The sequence below is a fragment of the Diospyros lotus genome, chromosome 13, assembly GCF_014633365.1.
Source record: "Diospyros lotus cultivar Yz01 chromosome 13, ASM1463336v1, whole genome shotgun sequence".
In the NCBI taxonomy this organism is placed as follows: domain Eukaryota; kingdom Viridiplantae; phylum Streptophyta; class Magnoliopsida; order Ericales; family Ebenaceae; genus Diospyros; species Diospyros lotus.
In genome coordinates, this window is record NC_068350.1 from 10,877,626 (window position 1) to 10,897,214 (window position 19,589).

Genomic DNA, 19,589 nt, shown 5'->3' on the forward strand with positions numbered 1-19,589 from the left:
AAAATAGCCTCATAATCATCAAATATTGATTAGAAGCAAACCTAGAACCAACAATTACAACACAAATAGAGATACAAGAACAAATACGAAGCTCACCCAAGATGACTTTCCCAATTGATCTCCCTCCTTTCCCCTTTTCTTTTCTATAATTTTTCCCGTCTAATTTACCATCCCGAGGCATTGTTACATTGATATGAGAGTTGAACGGCTGAGATGGGATCTGATAAAGGCAGCATCGATGGCCATCATTTAATCGTAGAGCACGATTAACAGAAAGGCAATAAGGACAAGCAAATGGGCATTGGGCAGAGTAAGGACAATCAAGAGGCGTCAAACAACAGAGAAGAGGCCTGTGATGGTTGCAATGTGGCCCTCCATCAACCGTTCATGTGGACTGCTGAGGTTCCCGATATTGCCCTCCAATCAAGATGGCAGCGTTTTGATGGTTCACCCACAACAATCTCCACCTTGAAGGATTAAGAGGAGAATGAACCCAATACTTATAAGATAATGCAGCACGTTTCAATTTCTTACCATCATCGCTCTTGTCAGTTGAAGGAACAACTGACTTCAATGTGCAGCAAACTCAAGCAATGCTTGAACTTGACTGCAGTCAAAGTCTTGGTTCCCATATCAGCTGGATTATCCTCGATAGAAACCCTTTTAATCATCACAGTTCCATTTGTTACCAGTTCTTGGACAAAGTGATACTTTACTTCAATGTGCCTACTCCTCTCATGATATACCGGATTTTTACAGAGGTGGATAGCACTTTGACTATCCGACAACACCACCACTTTGATTTGAAGCAAATTGATTTCCCTCAGGAGGCCTTGAAGCCAAATGGCTTCTTTAAAGGCATCAATGATTGCCACGTATTTTGTCTCAGTGGAAGACAATGCAATTAGGGGCTGCAATTGTGACTTCCAACTGATGCAGTTACCTCCCAATGTAAAGAAGTAAGCGGTATTGGATTTCCTAGAGTCTTTATCACCTACAAAATCTGAATCTACATATCTCACAAGATCAAGATTATCATATCTTCTTTTATAACACAAGCCACAGTTAACTGAACCATTAATATATCTAAGCAAGTATTTCAAGGCATCCCAATAAGATTTTTTAGGGTTTGACATGTATCTGCTTAGTAAGGAAATTGAGTGAGTAATGTTAGGCCTGGTACTTATCATAGGATACACAATAGTTCCTATGGCATTTGCATAAGGAACATTTTCCATCTTAACAATTTTAGAGTTTGAGGTGGGACAGTGGGCTTTAGATAGCACGAAATGACTAGCTAAAGGGACCGATATAGATTTACTATTATTCATACCAAATTTTTTCACAGCCTTTAACAAGTAATCATGTTGTTGTATTTTTAAACTAAAATTGCTTCTATTTCTTTCTATTTTCATTCCTAGGATTTTCTTAGGATGCCCTAATTCCTTCATGTCAAATTCCATATTTAACATAGATTTTAATTCACTGATTTTGGACTTAGATTTGCTAATTAACAGAATATCATCTACATATAGCAGCAAATAAATAGGAATATTAGAAAGGGTAAAATAGAAGCAATTATCATACTGACTTCTAACAAAGCCAATTTCAAAAATAAAATGGTCAAATTTCTTATACCATTGTCTAAGTGACTGCTTTAGGCCATACAATGATTTCTTTAATAAACAAACATGCCGAGGTTTAATTGAGTCAGTATACCCAATTGATTGTACCATATATATTTGTTCTTCCAAGTCACCATGTAGAAAAGCAGTCTTAACATCTAGTTGTTCAAGTTCTAAATCAAAATGAATAGTAACAGGTAGCATTAAACGGATAGTTTTAAACTTGACAACTGGGGAAAATATTTCATTATAATCTATTCCATTTCTTTGTGTAAAACCCTTTGCAACTAACCTTGCATTGTATTTAATTGGTTCAGAGGGTGACATACCCTCTTTTAATTTGTACAACCACTTACAATGGATTAATTTTTTATCCTTTCGTTTGGGAACAACTTCCCAAGTTCTATTTGCAGCAAGAGATGCCATTTCTTCATCCATGGCTTGCTGCCATTTAATACTGTCTTGAGAGTTGACAACCTCCTCAAAAGTAAAAGGCCCACTATCCCTCAATTCATACCCAGCAACAAATCTAAGGATTTGGCAGACATTGGTCCAAGGTAGCCTTGATTTTTTAGTGCCTGCAGACCTTTCAGGCTCATGTGACCAATCTCAAGTGCCATATATCTATCTCATCAGATTTTATAATGCAAGCAGAATGCATATTAATAGAAGGATGATAGCAACCATTTAAAATATACAAACCATGTTTCTTAGTGCCAGACATGATGAGATTATCACTTTTAAGAACCTACATGTAACGATTCTCTGCTTTATATAAAAAACCTAACTCATCAAGAGTGCCTGGAGATATTAAGTTTCTCTTTAAGCTTGGTACATACCTCAAATCAGTTTGAAACCAATTCCTTGTACACAACATGATTGATTATTTCCCATATGAACTGTACTAGTTTTCTTTTGATTAAAGTTTTGAAACCATTTTCTATTAGAGCATATATGAAAGGAACAACCGGAATCCATTACCCATTCATTTTCAATAGATGAGCTAGAGACAGTAAGAACTTCAACTAGACAGTTTGAACTCCCTACATTTACATTTGTGTTACCCCCCTATTTCTGTTTCCTAATAAAATCATAATTTTGATGTGTCCATCTTTTCCACGGTGGTAGCAGTTCCATTTTGTTTGTTTCTGTTTTCCCTTCTTATCCTTTTTCTTCCCTTTAAACCCTGTTCCACTAGATTGATCACTATTTCCTATGTGATTCTTTTTTATCACTTTTAGCTTTCACAAACATATTAATTGTTACCAGATTTCTTTGTTGTATTTAGTTCAAGTTCTCTTGCTTTAATACTCGAGATTACAAGATCTAAGGTAGGAACTATACCAGTATAATGTAATGCATGTTTAATAACATCATATTCGTCAGACAGAGAATTCAATAAAATCATTGCCTCACTGGTGTCTCCCAGTGCTTGGTCAATACCTCTTAACAATAGAGCTAATCTAGTAAATTCATCTACATTTTCATCCATTGATTTAGAGGTATCCATTTTGAAGTTAAACAACATGCCTTTTAAATATACAAGATTAAGAGCAGTCATAACAGAAAATAAAGAATCAAGTTTGTTCCACAGATCAATAGGGTTAGACATACCATTTACCTTTCTTATAACGTTGTCACCGAGATGAAGAAATATGAGGTTGTAAGCCTCCTCTCTGATTTTCTCAGTTCGAGCAATCTGGTTTGTAGATCATTTCCGATCATTTGGTTCCAGTGCTATCAGCACTTTGTGATGAGAGAGAATGACTCTCATCTTTTTTTTCCAACTACTGAAGTCTCATTTTCCGTCAAATATTCTGATTTTGAATCGGGTGGACGACATCTTCGCTTTGCACGAAGGTAACCTAGACCTCTAGATTAAGACTCTCTTAGCACACACCCACTGACTGAGAATCGAAGAAACCCTAGAGCCTCGGTTTGCTTTACAAAGCAAATAACAAAGAACACCCTAAAAGCAGAAATCAAATGACCTGGATTCTGACTCAAACCCTAGAGCACGATTTATGAAACCGAGCTTTGATACCACTGTTGGACTGAGTGGAAGACTCAACACATAAACTTTACAGAATCCGAAAGGGCTTCAATAGATCAAAACCATTCAATCACTTACAATATAAAATGAACCGCAAGCAAACCAAATAAGAAAAGATATAGAAATTAAAAGAAGGACACAACGGATTTACCATGGTTCACCCAAATAGACTACATCCACGTTGAGCTCAAGAAGAAAGAGCTCACTGCACTAAATCGAGTAGAGTTACAAAATTCAACCATACAAACTGTACATCACTGGTTTATCTAAACAAAATAGCCTCACAATCATCAAATATTGATTAGAAGCAAACCTAGAACCAACGATTACAACACAAACAGAGATACAAGAACAAAGATAAAGCTCACCCAAGATGAGAAACTTTCCCAATTGATGTCCCTCCTTTCCCCTTTTCTTTTCTGCAATTTTTTTCGTTTAATTTACCATTCCGAGGCACTGTTACATTTATATGAGAGTTGAACAGTTGAGATGGGATCTGATAAAGGCAGCATCGATGGCCATCAATTAATCGTAGAGCATGATTAACAGAAAGGCAATAAGGACAACCAAAGGGGTGTCGGATAGAGCAAGGACAATCAAGAGGCACCGGATAGCATAGAATAAGCCCTTGATGGTTGCAATGTGGCCCTCTATCAACCGTCGACGTGGACTATTGAGGTTGCCGACATTGTCCTCCAATTAAGACGGCAGCGTTTTGATGCTTCACCCACAACAAGGTAATTGGAAAGCTCCTTGTAGTCATTCTTCGTTGGTGTGGAGGGGGTTTGTTGAAGAATATTGAAGGAGCTGCTCTTCTGTTCTTGGGATTTTGGATATAGTTTGAAGGCTGTGTTCAAGGTTAAAGCCCTCTGATTTTGCCTCTGTAGGTGTGGGGTTGTGTTTCACAATTCACATGCATTGCTGATCCAAGATTTGGATGATTTGGTCCCATTATGGTGCTGTACGAGCTGTTGCTTCGGGGGCATAACTTTTCATGAAAGTCATGCTAATCTTAACCGCAAAAACGAATTCTCTTGTAGAGGTTCGATTAATTGGGATTCTTGTTTTCCCATTTTTGAAATAGGCGATGGTGGTATCTACATCTAAATGGCAGTGTGGGTGCGGCTTTCCTCGCCCAAACTAGGCGACATTATCATTCATTGAGGATCCTGTGAGTGAAGATGCAGCAGAGTTGGATTTTCCACTGCTGCTGATTGGTTGATCATATATTTGTTTTCTGTTCATTGTGCCATGGTGGAGTGCTGTCTTTAGGTACTTTTTTGGTTTTATTTCACAGTATAGGGATTTTGGGGAGCTGGGTTGAATAATTGGATCCATGGCCATTTTGCAAAGCCCCAAAAGCAGAAGAAGCTTTCACATTTTTTAGGAGAAAAAGGTAAAATTTCTTATCTCAAGAGCTTCTGCAATTTAGCTCCAAAATTTTTGCAGGGGATTAAATTATGAAATCCAAAATCGAGATTCGAATACAAAATCTACAACTCACTATATAGCAGTCTACAATTCAAGTTCTATTTAAGAGCAACCCATGCTCGCCCTCAACTACAGCTATGGCCTGGGGGCAGCTTTCACATCCTTCTTCTTTCTGGAGACCTAACACCCTCGTTTCCATGCCTAAGAATATATTTTTATAATAGTAGATGCAATGCCATGAGAAATGAAGATGCTTGCATTAGACAATCCTATTGAAACTGTCAAATCTTTTTAACATAGATGGTAAATATAAGTGGATTCTTATACATCGTGAGGATATGGTTGATATTGATTTTCACTTTTCGATCAAGTTCAAGTTTTGATAATAATTTATGAAAGTTGGAGTAGGGTTAGGTCAGATTATTATAAAATTAATAATCTGACCCATTGCCATTCCTAAGAATCTAAAATTAATATAAATCCAATTACATGTGTATGATCTTGTGACAAAATTAAAATATCAAGTTATTTTAATAAAAGATTAATTTAGATATTTTGAATTAATTATTTAAAATATAAAAAATGAGAAAGAAAATATTGAGAATGCTATGCACAAAATCAAGATATGATGATTAAATTAAAAAAGTAATTTAAGCATTAACAAAATAAGTCGTGCTCGAAGACACTCGTCTTGATTGGTGCAAGGCCAAAGACTATTTGAGTAGGGTTAGGTCAGATTTAATAAATTTTTAATTATTTTTCAATTGAGGTTAATGTGTAAATAGTATTTATCATCCAAATACTATCCTGGCTCTGCCCAAACACTCTTTTCATATATTATTTATTTTATTAAATATAAAAAAATATTATCTATTTTATATATATATATTTATATACATAAATATGTAAATGGATGGGGCAAGCGCAACCTGCCCCGCCCTATTGCCAATACTAATTTTATAAGATTATTATAAAATCTCAACAAAGCTAAAAGGGTAAATTTTATGGGATATTCTAATTGTAATAAATAAAAAATAGGTTTGTTATAGGACAAAAAAATGTGGTAACTAAAAATCAACATAGAAACTAAAAAAAAAAAGTCTTGTTGACTTCAACTAGGCTAGTTTGAAAGTTTGGATAGTTTTTTTGTCAAACGATTTTTTTTTTTCTATAAACCAAACGAATTTTCTTGGTGGTTTTTGATTCAACCGATTGGTCCAATTTTCAAAACATTGATTTTGATTCAATTGACCTATCAATTCTCTATGAATAGTCCTTCATCTTATTTTTTAAAATATGCACTTTAGAGAGTGCCGAATGCAATATTTGAAATTTTTAGAAAAAATTATTGGATATTAAATATAAATTTTAAATTAATTTAAACATGAGAGGGGACCTATCTATAATTGGACAAATTATCGAATCTCCAGAATAATTTTTGAGAACCAAAAGTAATTTTATAAAGATGTACAATCTAAGAGTAATTATTTCAAATTGTTAAATGGGTCATTTTTCACTAAGTCAAGGAACCCACTTTGGATTCAAAAAAATTTGAGCAAACCAAATCAAATTGACCTAAGACCATCGACGGGTCTCATAGATGAAATTGAGGCAAATTTGCATGACTTGCTGTCATTGAAAAATGTTAAACAGATCGAGAGATATTTACATTCAAAGTTGGAACCAACTCAAGACAACCAAATCGCCAACCTAACTTTTGAACTCGAATAAAATACAAATGGAGTTAAGATAGTTCAACAAGCTTTTGACTTCCAAATTCAATTAGTTAAATCTAAGATATCAACCACTAAACTTAGCAAAAATATGATTTTTAAATTAATGTTTGTTAATTAGAAAAAACCGATGAATGGGTTTCGAAGTCAACATGAAAGAGAACGACTCAATTATTTCAGTACGAATTTCAATCACAAACAAATGAGAAATTGAAGGCTAAAGATTGAAGAAACAATGTGGTAACAAGCAACCATCGGTTAAAGCCATGGAACTATCAAATCTTGTTGAGATTTGATCCAAATTCAATCTAGTTTATCTTAAAAATAAAAAAATAGGAAGAACATTGAGAGAAAACCAGCCAAATTAAACCAAAACTAGCAAGAATTGGTGGATGATAAGCATCCCAGATTTACTACAAAAATCAATCCAAAATTGCTACAAATCAAATTATCAAACGATGAGGATGATTAGCAAAGTTGGCAACACGACATTGGTGTTGACAATGGTCGAATTAGCAAAGATTTTAAAGGTAAAAGAAAATAAGACAAGGAAAGAGCTTCACCTATAAATAACAAGTTTATTCTTAGGTTTTAAGGCACCAAATAATGAGAAAATGATAGAGAGGGTTGAGAGTGTTCAAAAAGAGCGAAAGAAAACAAGAAGAAAGGAAGAAATTTAAGTTCATCAAAAAAACTAGTCCAACGAATTAGGACATCAAAAAATTGCTTAAATAAGTAGGTCTAACGGTTTTTTAGTAAGGAAATGGAAATAGGGAGCTCAATAGATAGTGAAAAGTCAATTTTGTTGGTCGACGATAGCTAAAAACTCAATTATGGTCGGAGCATCCCCTAGGGTGAAAGGAGTTGTTGAAAAAGAAGGAAGGTGTTGTGCAAATTTCATAAACTAGGGAAGAGGTTGATGCAATTATGGGAAATTTCAAGACTTTAAAAGGTGATGCCTCACCCCAAAACTTATGTTTTATTATAGTTTTACTCTGATAGATTTGAAAATTTTCACTTATGCTCTCAGATTTTGTTCAAATTTATTTGGGACCATGCAAGTTATTATTCATTGCATATGTTACCACTTATTCGACATTTTATGCATGTTTGACTTTATGAAATTACACATTAGCCTCAAATTATTAGAATATTACGGCATGTGCCTTAAGTTTAATATTAAATGTATTAAATTCCAATTTAGTATCATTGAATATGCATACATACATTAAGTGTTCCCCCCCCCCCCCCCAAGCCAACTTGGGCAATAGGATAATTTAAAATTGTTCTTTTTCATCACGCTCAGAGAAGTTCGTTCAATCCTGGAAGCTGGACAAGATATATCCCATTCCATACGGGATTAAGATATTTTGTTCCAAAACGAACAAGAAAGAAATACGCGTTGTGGAAGAGACTCGTCAACTTAATTACTTAGTCGACGATCGGGCGGGCTGCTAATTCTTTCTATTAATACGTACTGGTAACAACTATATTTCAGTTCAATCAAAGATGACAAATCCATTTCCTCTTCTTTCTTCATCTTTCCCGTCCGCTGTTTTCTTCTTTCTAATCGCTTCCTTGTTCACTCCCACAGCTTCCAAGATTCACAATTATTTCGAAAGGCCGTCTTCTCTGTCTGTTGAGGACGCTTCTTCGACTGCCATCTCTTCCCCGGACAATTCCTTCACCTGCGGCTTCCATGAGGTTGGAAGCAACGCTTATGTTTTTGGCATTTGGTTCACCCATTCCATTAATAAAACCATTGTTTGGACGGCCAATCGGGACAAGCTGGTCAATGGCCATGGTTCCAGGATTTCTCTGCGGGGTGATGGAGCCATGGTCTTAACCGATGTCGATGGCACTATTGTCTGGGAGACCAATACCAGCTCTACTGATGCTCGGAGAGCTGAGCTTCTCAACTCCGGAAACCTTGTTCTCAAGGACCCACATGGTAAAATTCTCTGGCAAAGCTTTGATTTTCCCACTGATACACTGTTACCTTCGCAGAGATTTACCAAGGGCAAGAAGTTGACATCTTCATTAAGGAAAGGTGGTTATGCTTCTGGGTACTTCAGCTTTTATTTTGATAATGATAATGTGTTAAAGTTGATCTATGATGGACCTGAAATATCAAGCTTGTATTGGCCTGATCCTGGTCTGAGTATCTTCGACAATGGAAGAACAAACTACAATAGTAGCAGGATTGCTGTTTTGGATGAAATGGGTTGGTTCTTATCAAGTGACCAGTTCAACTTTCGTGCATCTGATATGGGTCTTGGGATCAAAAGGAGACTCACAATGGATTATGATGGCAATCTGAGGCTTTATAGCTTGAATAACAAGACTAGGCAGTGGATGGTGACATGGGAAGCTCTTTCACAGCCGTGCGACATTCATGGTGTGTGTGGCAAATACGGCGTTTGTGTTTATGGCCCAGAGCCAAGGTGTTCATGCCCCCCTGGTTACGAGGTAAGTGATCCGAGTGATTGGAATCAGGGTTGCAAGCCTAGGTTCAACAAAACTTGTTCAAATTTTAAGGATGTGAAATTTGTGGAGCTTGTGCATACAGATTTCTACGGGTTTGATCTTAATTATAGCACATCGATTACATTTGAAGCGTGTAGGGAGCTTTGCTTGGGGGATTGTCGTTGTGAAGCATTTAGCTATAGGCTAACAGGAGCCGGACTGTGTTTCACGAAGAGTGCTCTTTTCAATGGCTATCACTCTCCTGCTTTCCCAGGCAGCATTTACTTAACGCTGCCTGCAACTGTGGAGAAGACATCAGCGCACACGATTTTCAATGCCACCGATCTCATATGCAATTCCAGGGATGCTGAAATTGTTCAGAATTATACTTCCATGTATCTTTTATCTGGAAAGAGGGTGAAATGGGTTTATTTATACTCATTCGCTGCAGCCATTGGGGGAATTGAAATCTTCATCCTTCTAGTGGGCTGGCTTCTGTTCGGGAGACAAGGTTTGCCTGATACAATTGAAGATGGATATCGAGCGATAATCAGTCAATTCAGAAGATTTAGTTACTCTGAACTCAAGAGTGCTACCGGAAACTTTAGGGAAGAGCTGGGAAAAGGCGGCTCTGGCGCCGTTTATAGGGGTGTTTTGAGCGATGAAAGAGTGGTGGCAGTGAAGAGATTGGGAGACGCATTTCAAGGGGAAGAAGAGTTCTGGGCGGAAGTGAGCATAATAGGGAAAATCAATCATATGAACCTAGTCAGAATGTGGGGATTTTGCTCCCAAGGGAGACACAGACTCTTGGTCTACGAGTACATAGAAAATCGTTCGCTGGATGGGCACTTATTCTCCAAAAAAGTTATTGGATGGAAGGAGAGGTTTAAAGTTGCAGTAGGGACTGCCAAGGCCTTGGCCTACCTTCACCATGAATGCCTAGAATGGGTTATCCACTGTGATGTGAAGCCCGAAAATATACTTCTGGACGGGGACTATGAACCAAAGGTTGCAGATTTCGGGCTTGCAAAGCTGGCTCAGAGAGGTGGCGCTGGTTCTGAGTTTACTCGAATTAGAGGAACAAAAGGGTATATGGCTCCGGAGTGGGCTCTGAACCTGCCCATCACTGCAAAAGTCGACGTCTACAGCTATGGAGTTGTGATCCTGGAGATGGTAAGGGGAATTCGGCTTTCCAATTGGGTGGGGGACAATGCCGAGGAACAGGAAGCAGAGCTTACAAGGTTTGTGAGGACGGTGAAGAGAAAAATTCAAAGTGGAGAAGATTGGGTGGAGGATGTGGTGGATCCCAGATTAGAAGGGCAGTTCGACAAGAGCCAGGCAGCAACACTGGTTGCGACTGGTCTTTCTTGCATCGAGGAAGACAGACACAAGCGACCGGCAATGGCTTCAGTTGTTCAAGTTCTAGTGGAATCCGAAAACGAAAATTAGTTTAAGCTCCCGTAAACCTTGTCACCTATTCCACAGCAAATTTTATGTAACAATTGTTAAATATAAATGTTTCACAATATATATATATATATATATTTAAATTCACATATTATATAAAAAACTGATATCAATAAAAAAAAAGAATACCTCTATGGTTCATAACAACGATGAAGATCTTGATTGTAATGGCAAGCTCAAATGCATTGTACCAGATCAGATCTTCCTCTTCTTCTCTACTATTATGCCTTAACTTTTTTTTAATGGAAAGAAAATTGTGTAATAGATTGATAAGATAGAAAAGGGGACCTAGCCATATATATATATAGAGTCAATAGGGTTTTACCCATCACAAAACCCTATTGGTCCTACACTTATTCCACAAATTATATATATACAAATAGGCTTAAAAGCCCATTAAGGTGCACCAAACCCAATATCCAACTATGTTCACATATAATTCATTTGGGCATCTGGCATTGTTAAGCTATGGCCCAACTGACTTTTTCTTAAAAACAAGATCCAATTAATATTGCACACATAATGAAAAAATTCTAACATTCTCTCACTTGTGCAATATTAGTTGGTGTTAATATATATTTTTTTTAAATTGACTTCCAGTTGGACAACAAGAATTTGAAAACTTGAGTGGCCACTATTTTGAAAGTATAGCTTAACAAATAATCATCTTTAAACATGTTCCGTTCGACCTAATTACCAAAATTAGATCATAGCCGTCAAAATGTATTTATTTCCATAAATTCGCACTATGGTCATAACTTTGGCAATTAAATTAACATGAACACAATATGATTTGAAAGTGTAATATAGACAATAGCATATACCTTATATGATCTTTATGCCAAGTCTATATCAGTCCTTTAACTATCACTATCCATGAAAGCTGAATCTAAATGCTTTCAATAGTGATAAAAGAAACAAGCATAACAGCTCCAAAATATATAGTGATATCATCAATCTAATATCATGAAAAGATACATTAGCATGCATATGATTTTAAAATTTAACATGGATTCATGAAATAAAATAGTCGAGCTCATTACATAACAGTGATTGGGAGTAACAATTCAATAAAATAACAACTCTCACTAATCAAGCACATCAAAAGACTCTAAAATCCCCATATTAACAACGTGCCTTTTAAAATCAATAGGTTGAAGTTCTTTAGTTAATGGATCAGCAACCATAACCTGAGTATTTATGTGCTCCACAATAATATCACCTTTCTTGACCATGTCTCTGACTGAAAGATACTTGATCTCTATGTGTTTGGAACCACTCGAACTTTTATTGTTTTTAGTGAAGAAAACTGTAGCATTATTCTCACAATAAATTTTGATTGGCCTTAAGATGGAATCAACAAGCAAAAGCCCAGAAATGAAGTTCTTCAACCACATAGCTTGTGATGCCCCTCCATAACATGCTACAAACTCTGCTTGCATAGTAGATGAAGCTACAAGTGTTTGTTTTGCATTTTTCCATGAAATTGCCCTACCGGCTAACATAAAAACATATCCAGAAGTGGATTTTCTTTCATCAGGACACCCTGCAAAATCTGCATCTATATACCCAACCACCTCAAGGTGATCAACTTTTCTATACACTAGCATAAAATCCTTTGTTCTTTGCAGGTATCTCATAACTTTCTTTACCAACACCCAATGCTCAGGCCCAGGATTAGAAGAAAATCTCCCCAACACACTAACTGCAAAAGCAATATCGGGCCTAGTACAAACTTGAGCATACATCAAACTCCCAAAAGCACTAACATAAGGCACATTTTCTATCTGTTGTTGCTCTATTACATTTTTGGGACAATTTTTCTTACTAGGCAATTCTCCCTTAGCTATAGGCACTTCCCCAGCTTTACAGTTTTGCATATTAAAGCGATTGAGAACACGATCTATATATGATCTCTGAGAGAGTCCCAACAAGCCACGAGTCCTGTCCCTGTTAATTTCAATACCAAGAACAAATGATACTTTACCAAGATCTTTCATGTCAAAAGTGTTGGAAAGCATTTGTTTAGTATCATGAAGCAGGTTCAAATCATTACTCGCAAGGAGAATATCATCAACATATAGTACAAGAAGAACAAATCTGCTCCCACTGATCTTGAGATATATACATTGGTCTATCTTATTTTCAGTAAACCCAAAGGAAGTAATTACCTCATCAAACTTCAAATACCATTATCGAGAGGCTTGTTTTAAACCATAAATAGATTTCTTTAACCTGCATACCAAATGTTTTTTGCCACTTTCTTTGAAGCCTTCGGGTTGTTGCATATATACTTCTTCATGCAAGTGTCCATTTAAAAATGCTATTTTAACATCCATCTGATGAAGTTCAAGATCAAAGTGTGCCACTAGTGCCATAATAATTCTGAAGGAATCCTTTGAGGAAACAGGGGAAAATGTTTCATTGTAATCAACTCCTTCTTTCTAATTAAGTAAAACCCTTAGCCACTAATCTCGCCTTGTACCTTTCAATATTACCTTTTGAATCTTTCTTAGTTTTGAATACCCATTTGCAACTTATTGGCTTAACTCATTTAGGTTGTTCAACTAGTTCCCACACATCGTTGTGTGTCGTAGATTTCATTTGATCCTCCATGGCTTCCAACCATTTATCAAAACAAGTACTTGAAACCGCCTGGCTATATGAGATCGGATCTATAACATGACCAACATCGTAGTCATTTTCACCAAGGTATACCACATAATCATTTAATATAGTAGATCTTCTTTCTCTCTAAGGGTGCCTTTCATGAATTTCAGGATGTGAAATGTGTACTGAAACATCTTCCTATTGGGATACTTCTTCTGTTTGATCTAGTTGAAACACCATCTTTTCATGTACAACTAGTACTGGCATTATCATAATTTCCTCTTCCACATTAACATCCCTCACACGAGAACAAGAGCATTCATTTGTATCATTTTCCAAAAATTTTGCAATGATAGAATCTACAATCTTTGTGTCTCGACTAGGGCAATAAAATCTGTATCCCTTAGAATGGTCAGGATAACCAACAAAGAAACAACGTGTAGTCTTAGGATCCAATTTACTCTCAGAAGGATTGTAGATTTTTACCTCAGCAGGACAACCCCAAACTCGGAAATGATTTAGGCTCGGCTTATGACTAACCTAAAGTTCAAAAGGAGTCAGAGGCACAGATTTATTGGGAACTCTATTCAAGATATACATTGCAGTCTTTATGGCTTCACCCCAAAGAGACATGGGTAGATTACATCTACTCATCATCGTCCTCATCATATCTTTTAGTGTGCGATTTCTCCTTTTAGCTACTCCATTTTGATCTAGTGTGCCAGGCATGATATATTGAGCAACTATCCCACATTCTTATAGATATATGGCAAACGGACCCATACATTGTTCGCTAGGTCCATGCCTACAATAGTATTCTCCACCTCTGTCAGATCTCACAACCTTTATACTTTTCTCTTGCTGCTTCTCAACCTCCGTTTTGAAAATCTTAAATTTTTCAAGTGTTTGAGATTTATCCGCAATAAGATATACATATCCATAGCGAGAAAAGTCATCAATAAAGATGAGAAAATATTTGTTCCTACATAATGTAGAGACATAAGGTCCACTTATATCAGTGTGGATAATTTCCATAAGCTCATTACTACGAGTTGCACCTCTTCTTTGGGTTTTAGTGAGCTTTCCTTTTATGCAATCAACACAAGTCCCAAAATCATTGAAGTCAACAGTACGCAAAATACCACTTTTAACAAGTCTTTTCATCATTTCTTTGGAAATATGACCCAATTGTTTATGCCATAAGGTTGAAGAGTTTTCTTTAATCAAGGTTCTTTTAACACCAACATTCTCAACGTAGGAAGTAGCCATAGAAGAAAATTTTAACTTATATAACCCATCACATAAGAGTGCAGTGCCAACAATAATTGAATTAAAAATCAAATTTAAACTTCCATTACCAATACCAAAATGATATCCCGCACAATCCATCTTAGAAATGGAGATCAAATTCCACCTAAAGGATGGTACAAAAGCGACATCATTCAAAACAAGGGTATATCCAATTTCTAATCTAAACTCTACTGCTCCTATATCTTCAACTTGTACTTGAATGCCATTTCCAACCACCAGCGTTCTCTCATGATCATTTGGCTTTCGCTTGCTCTTGAACCCCTGGAAGGTATTGGCCACATGAATGGTTTCCCCAGAATCAAACCACCAAGTATTCAATGGAACATCTATTAAATTGGATTCAAAACAAACAAAAGCAAGTGGTTTACCTCCACTTTTGTTCTTTGCCAACCAGTTCTTATACTTGTGACAGTCAAATTTCTTGTGACCTTTTTTCTTATAGAACCAGCAACTGATCTCTTTCTTGATAGTAGGTTTAGGGCCTTTGCTCTTTTGATTTTTGATCTTGTTGCCTCCTTTGTTATTTCTGCGGTAATTATGGCTCGAGGAATGCCCTTTCATGTTTAGCTAACTCACAAAATTCACACTACCACCAGAACCCCTAAGGATCTTCTTTTCTTCTTGGTCATATATAGAGATTAGTTCATTAGTATTCCACTTATCCTTCTGAGTATTATAAGAAGTCTTCAATTGGTCAAACTGTAAAGGCAAGGAATTAAGAGCATGATGAACAAGGAATGACTCAGTAATGGGGATCTCAAGCTCGGTCAATCTAGTAGTTATATCAACCATCTTCATAATATATTCTCTAACACCACCCATGCCATCATACTTCATTCATGTCAACCTATCCATAAGTTCTCCAGCATCTACTTTTTAGATGATATGTATTTTTCAGCTATATCATCAAAGAATTTCTTAGCATTTTCTGTCTTAGATATGGCACAAATGAGAGTATGGGAAATAGACCTTTTCATTATCATCAAACTTAAATGATTCGCCCTTCCCCATTTTTCATACCTAGCTTTCTCTTCAATAGAACTCCTAGCTGTTGGCTTAGGAGGCTCATTCTTATGTAAGGCTATGTCAAGATCCATAAACCCAGTTGAATTTCAATATCTTCTTTCCATCTCTTAAAATTGGTTCCAGTCAGAGTCTCAATAGTCGAAGTCTGATTACCAACATTGAAAGTGCAAGGGGCTGTATATAAAAATATCACAATTAAATATAGACAAAAGATAAACAAGAATAAGACCAAACACCTTTATGACATTATTCTTACAAAAACTTAAGATGCACATTATAAAATCACCTTTGGGCAGAAAATATAATATACAACTTAAATTTTCAAGTAAGTAAATCAAGGACAAAGGATAAACAAGAATAAGCCTTAAACCTTTATGGCATTATTCTCACAAGAATTTAAAATGCACATTATAAAATCACCTTTGGACAGAAAATATAATATACAAGTTAAATTCCCAAATATGAAAAAAAAAAAGTAACTCAGAAACAATCTCCTTTGGGATAAAAGTTTCAAGTCACAATGTATTTTCACATTTACATCATATCATCTAAATTAAAATACACAATTAACACCTTTGGGCAGAAAATTATGCACCTCATTCAAACAACAAATATCCCAAAATAATTAAGTGAAATCAATCAACTTAAATTTCCCTTTTTTTTTTTTGAGTAATGGATTTATCATTTAATTATTAATTTTTTAGGCTCAAAATAAAATTTTAATTTAAGACCCAAAAATATAATTTAAATAATTAAATGAATAAAGCCCATAACAAAAATATATATATCCCAATAAACATATGGGCTAAGTTAATAAAACTGGCCCAAGTAATAAAATTAAAACGCGTAACAAATTAGGCCCAAGAATTAAAATTAGCCCACTTGATAAAGCATTGCACAAGCCCAGGCCTAGGCCCAATAAAAAAAAACTTTGGATCTACTGCAACAGATCCACTTATGGATCTCAACGGATCAGATCAAATGACCCAGATCCGACCCAAAAATTAGCCCAGCTCCTTATAAACCCCATCTTCTTCCTTTTAGGGTTTCTTCTCAAACCCACTGCCGCCTTCATATCCTCTCTATGCGCTGCCGCTGCAGCCATCCTTATCTTCAATCGGCCCACTGCGAACCAACACCATGGCCGAGCAAAAAACAACTCATTCGGTCGACCATGGCATTAATCGACGGACGGCGAGAGGGAGAAAGCTTGAATCAATCGTTCATGGCGAACCCAGCGAACACGGCGAAACCAGCGACCTGCAGCGCTCACCATCAGCGATGACGTACGACGCCACGGCAGTCGCTGCCACCGTCTTCTCCCTTTTTCATTCATCGCCATCGACCCAGTGGTATAATCTCTCTCCCTCTCTCTTAAATCCGTAACAGTGAACAAATTGTAGAATAAATATGTATATATATATATATACTTTGTTTAGTTGCAGAGAGATTGGAGAAGACATAGAGATTGCACAGAAAAGATTTACAATATATTGTATTGAAACTCAACAGTACGTGTAATTTGGTCCTATATGAATATGTGTTAGCTCTGATACCAAATGTTAAATATAAATGTTTCACAATATATATATATTTAAATTCACATATCATATAAAACACTACTATCAATAAAGAAAAAGAATACCTCTATGGTCCATAACAGATGAAGATCTTGATTGCAATGGCAAGCTCAAATGCAATGTACTAGACCAGATCTTCCTCTTCTTCTTTGCTATTATGCCTTAACCTTTTCTTAATGGGAAGAAAATTGTGTAATAGATTGATCAGATAAAAGAGGGGACCTAGCCATATATATAGAGAGTGCTAATAGGGTTTTACCCATCACAAAACCCTATTGGGCCTACACTTATTCCACAAATCATATATATACAAATAAGCTTAAGCATGTTAAGTTCACCAAGCCCAATATCCAACTATGATCACATATAATTCACTTGGACCTCCAGGCATTGTTAAGCTATGGCCCAACTAGCTTTTTCTTAAAAACAAGATCCAATTAATATTGCACACATAATGGAAAAATTCTAACAACTTGAAATTTGATAATGAAGATGGGAAAACTAATTAAATGAAGCTTTTTACATTCTCAGAAGTGTGTCCATGGGAAAACTGTTGCGTCAATTTATGTATGAAATCCACGTATCATGTAGAACACAAAGAGATGTAAAAAAAAAAAATATATCATTCAGATCCATATTAATGATAGAAATCTAATTGAATAGCAAGGACAATTGCATAAATCAGAGGCCAAATCTTCTTTTCCTTCTTCTTTATTGTGCCAAAACAGTTTCTTAATGGGTAAAAAAGGATGAGATAGATTGGAAAGAGAAGAGGAGACATAGCATTCAATTTATAACGTCAATAAAATTCAACTCATCATAGAATAGCCTACACTTATTTCACAAATTAAGACAAATAGGCCTAAACCTAAAAAGGTGCACCAAGCATAAACTACCAATTATGATCACATGTAACCTATTGGGCCTTCAGACAATGTTAAGCTAAATTCCAACTAGTTTTCTCAAAACAAGTCCCAATTAATATTACACATTATAAAAATTCTAACATTATCCCATTTATGCAATATTGGTTGGTGTCTTAATTTTTTTTTTCTTGTGAAATTCACTCTCCAGTTGGACAACAAAAAATTAAAAAAAAATTAAGTGGCCATATTTAAAAATATATATAGTTTAACAAATAATCACTTTTAAACATATTCTGTTCAACTTAATTACCAAAATCAAATCATAACCACCAAAATGTAGTTATTTAAATAAATTCACACCATGGTCATAATTTTGGCAATTAAATCAACATGAATACAATATGATTTGAAAGTGTAATGTAGACAATGGCATGTATCTTGTGATCTTTATGTCAAGTCTATATCATTTTTTTAACTATCATTGTCATGAAAGCTAAATTTGGATGCCTTCAATAGTGATAAAAATAAAAAGTATACAGCTCCAAAGTATATAGTGATATCACCAATATCATATCATGAAAAGATACATCAACATGCATATACATTTAAAATTTAACATGAATTCATGAAGGAAAATAATCGAGTTCATTACATAATAGTAACTGAAAGTAATAAATCAATAAAACAATAACTCACTAATCAAGCACATCAAAAGACTCTAAAATCCCCATATTAACGTATCTTTGAAAATCAATAGGTCTAAGTCCTTTGGTTAATGGATTAGTAACCACAACTTGGGTATTTATGTGTTCTACAACAATATCACCTTTCTTGACCATATCTCTAATTGAAAGATACTTGATCTTTATGTGTTAGGAGCCACTAGAACGTTTATTATTTTTAGTGAAGAAAATTATAGCACTATTGTCACAGTAAATTTTAATTGGTCTTGAGATGGAATCAACAACCAAAAGCCTAGAAATAAAGTTCTTTAATCACATAACCTGTGTTGCAGCTCCATAACAAGTTATAAACTCTGTCTACATAGTAGATGAATATATAAGTGTTTGTTTTGCACTTTTTCATGAAACTGCCCCACCGACTAACATGAAAACATATCTAGAAGTGAATTTTTTTTCATCAAGACACCTTGCAAAATATGCATCTGTATACCCAACCACCTCAAGGTGATCAACTTTTCTATACACAAATATAAAATCCTTTGTTCTTTGTAGATATTTCATAACTTTCTTTGCTAGCACCCAATGCTCAAATCCAAGATTAGAAGAAGATCTTCCCAACACACTAACTGCAAAAACAATATCGAGCCTAGTACAAAATTGAGCATACATCAAACTTCCAACAACACTAGCATAAGGCACATCTTTCATCTTCTATTGCTCTATTAATTACAATTTTTT

The 19,589-nt window shown here is 35.6% G+C and overlaps 2 protein-coding genes across 2 annotated transcripts; one reads left to right on the forward strand and one right to left on the reverse strand.

The window, feature by feature from the left end:
• Nucleotides 1–377: 377 nt before the first annotated feature.
• LOC127788037 (secreted RxLR effector protein 161-like) lies at nucleotides 378–1,238 on the reverse strand. Its single transcript, XM_052316159.1, has 2 exons — nucleotides 570–1,238; nucleotides 378–467 (listed from the first exon to the last, which is right to left on the reverse strand). Exons 1-2 carry the CDS (start codon nucleotides 1,236–1,238, stop codon nucleotides 378–380), a joined length of 759 nt encoding a protein of 252 aa, XP_052172119.1.
• Nucleotides 1,239–8,351: 7,113 nt separating this feature from the next.
• LOC127788038 (putative receptor protein kinase ZmPK1) lies at nucleotides 8,352–10,919 on the forward strand. Its single transcript, XM_052316160.1, has one exon. The coding sequence runs from the start codon at nucleotides 8,352–8,354 to the stop codon at nucleotides 10,755–10,757; it is 2,406 nt and encodes an 801-aa protein (XP_052172120.1). The 3' UTR covers nucleotides 10,758–10,919.
• Nucleotides 10,920–19,589: the final 8,670 nt, after the last annotated feature.

Excerpts from the sequence above, each read along its gene's own strand:
- LOC127788038 (XM_052316160.1), top strand. The coding sequence starts at position 8,352 with ATGACAAATCCATTTCCTCTTCTTTCTTCATCTTTCCCGTCCGCTGTT.
- LOC127788037 (XM_052316159.1), bottom strand. The coding sequence starts at position 1,238 with ATGGAAAATGTTCCTTATGCAAATGCCATAGGAACTATTGTGTATCCT. Across the intron at positions 468-569 it reads TGAGTTTGCTGCACATTGAA|GTGGAGATTGTTGTGGGTGA; the intron begins GTCAGTTGTTCC and ends TAATCCTTCAAG.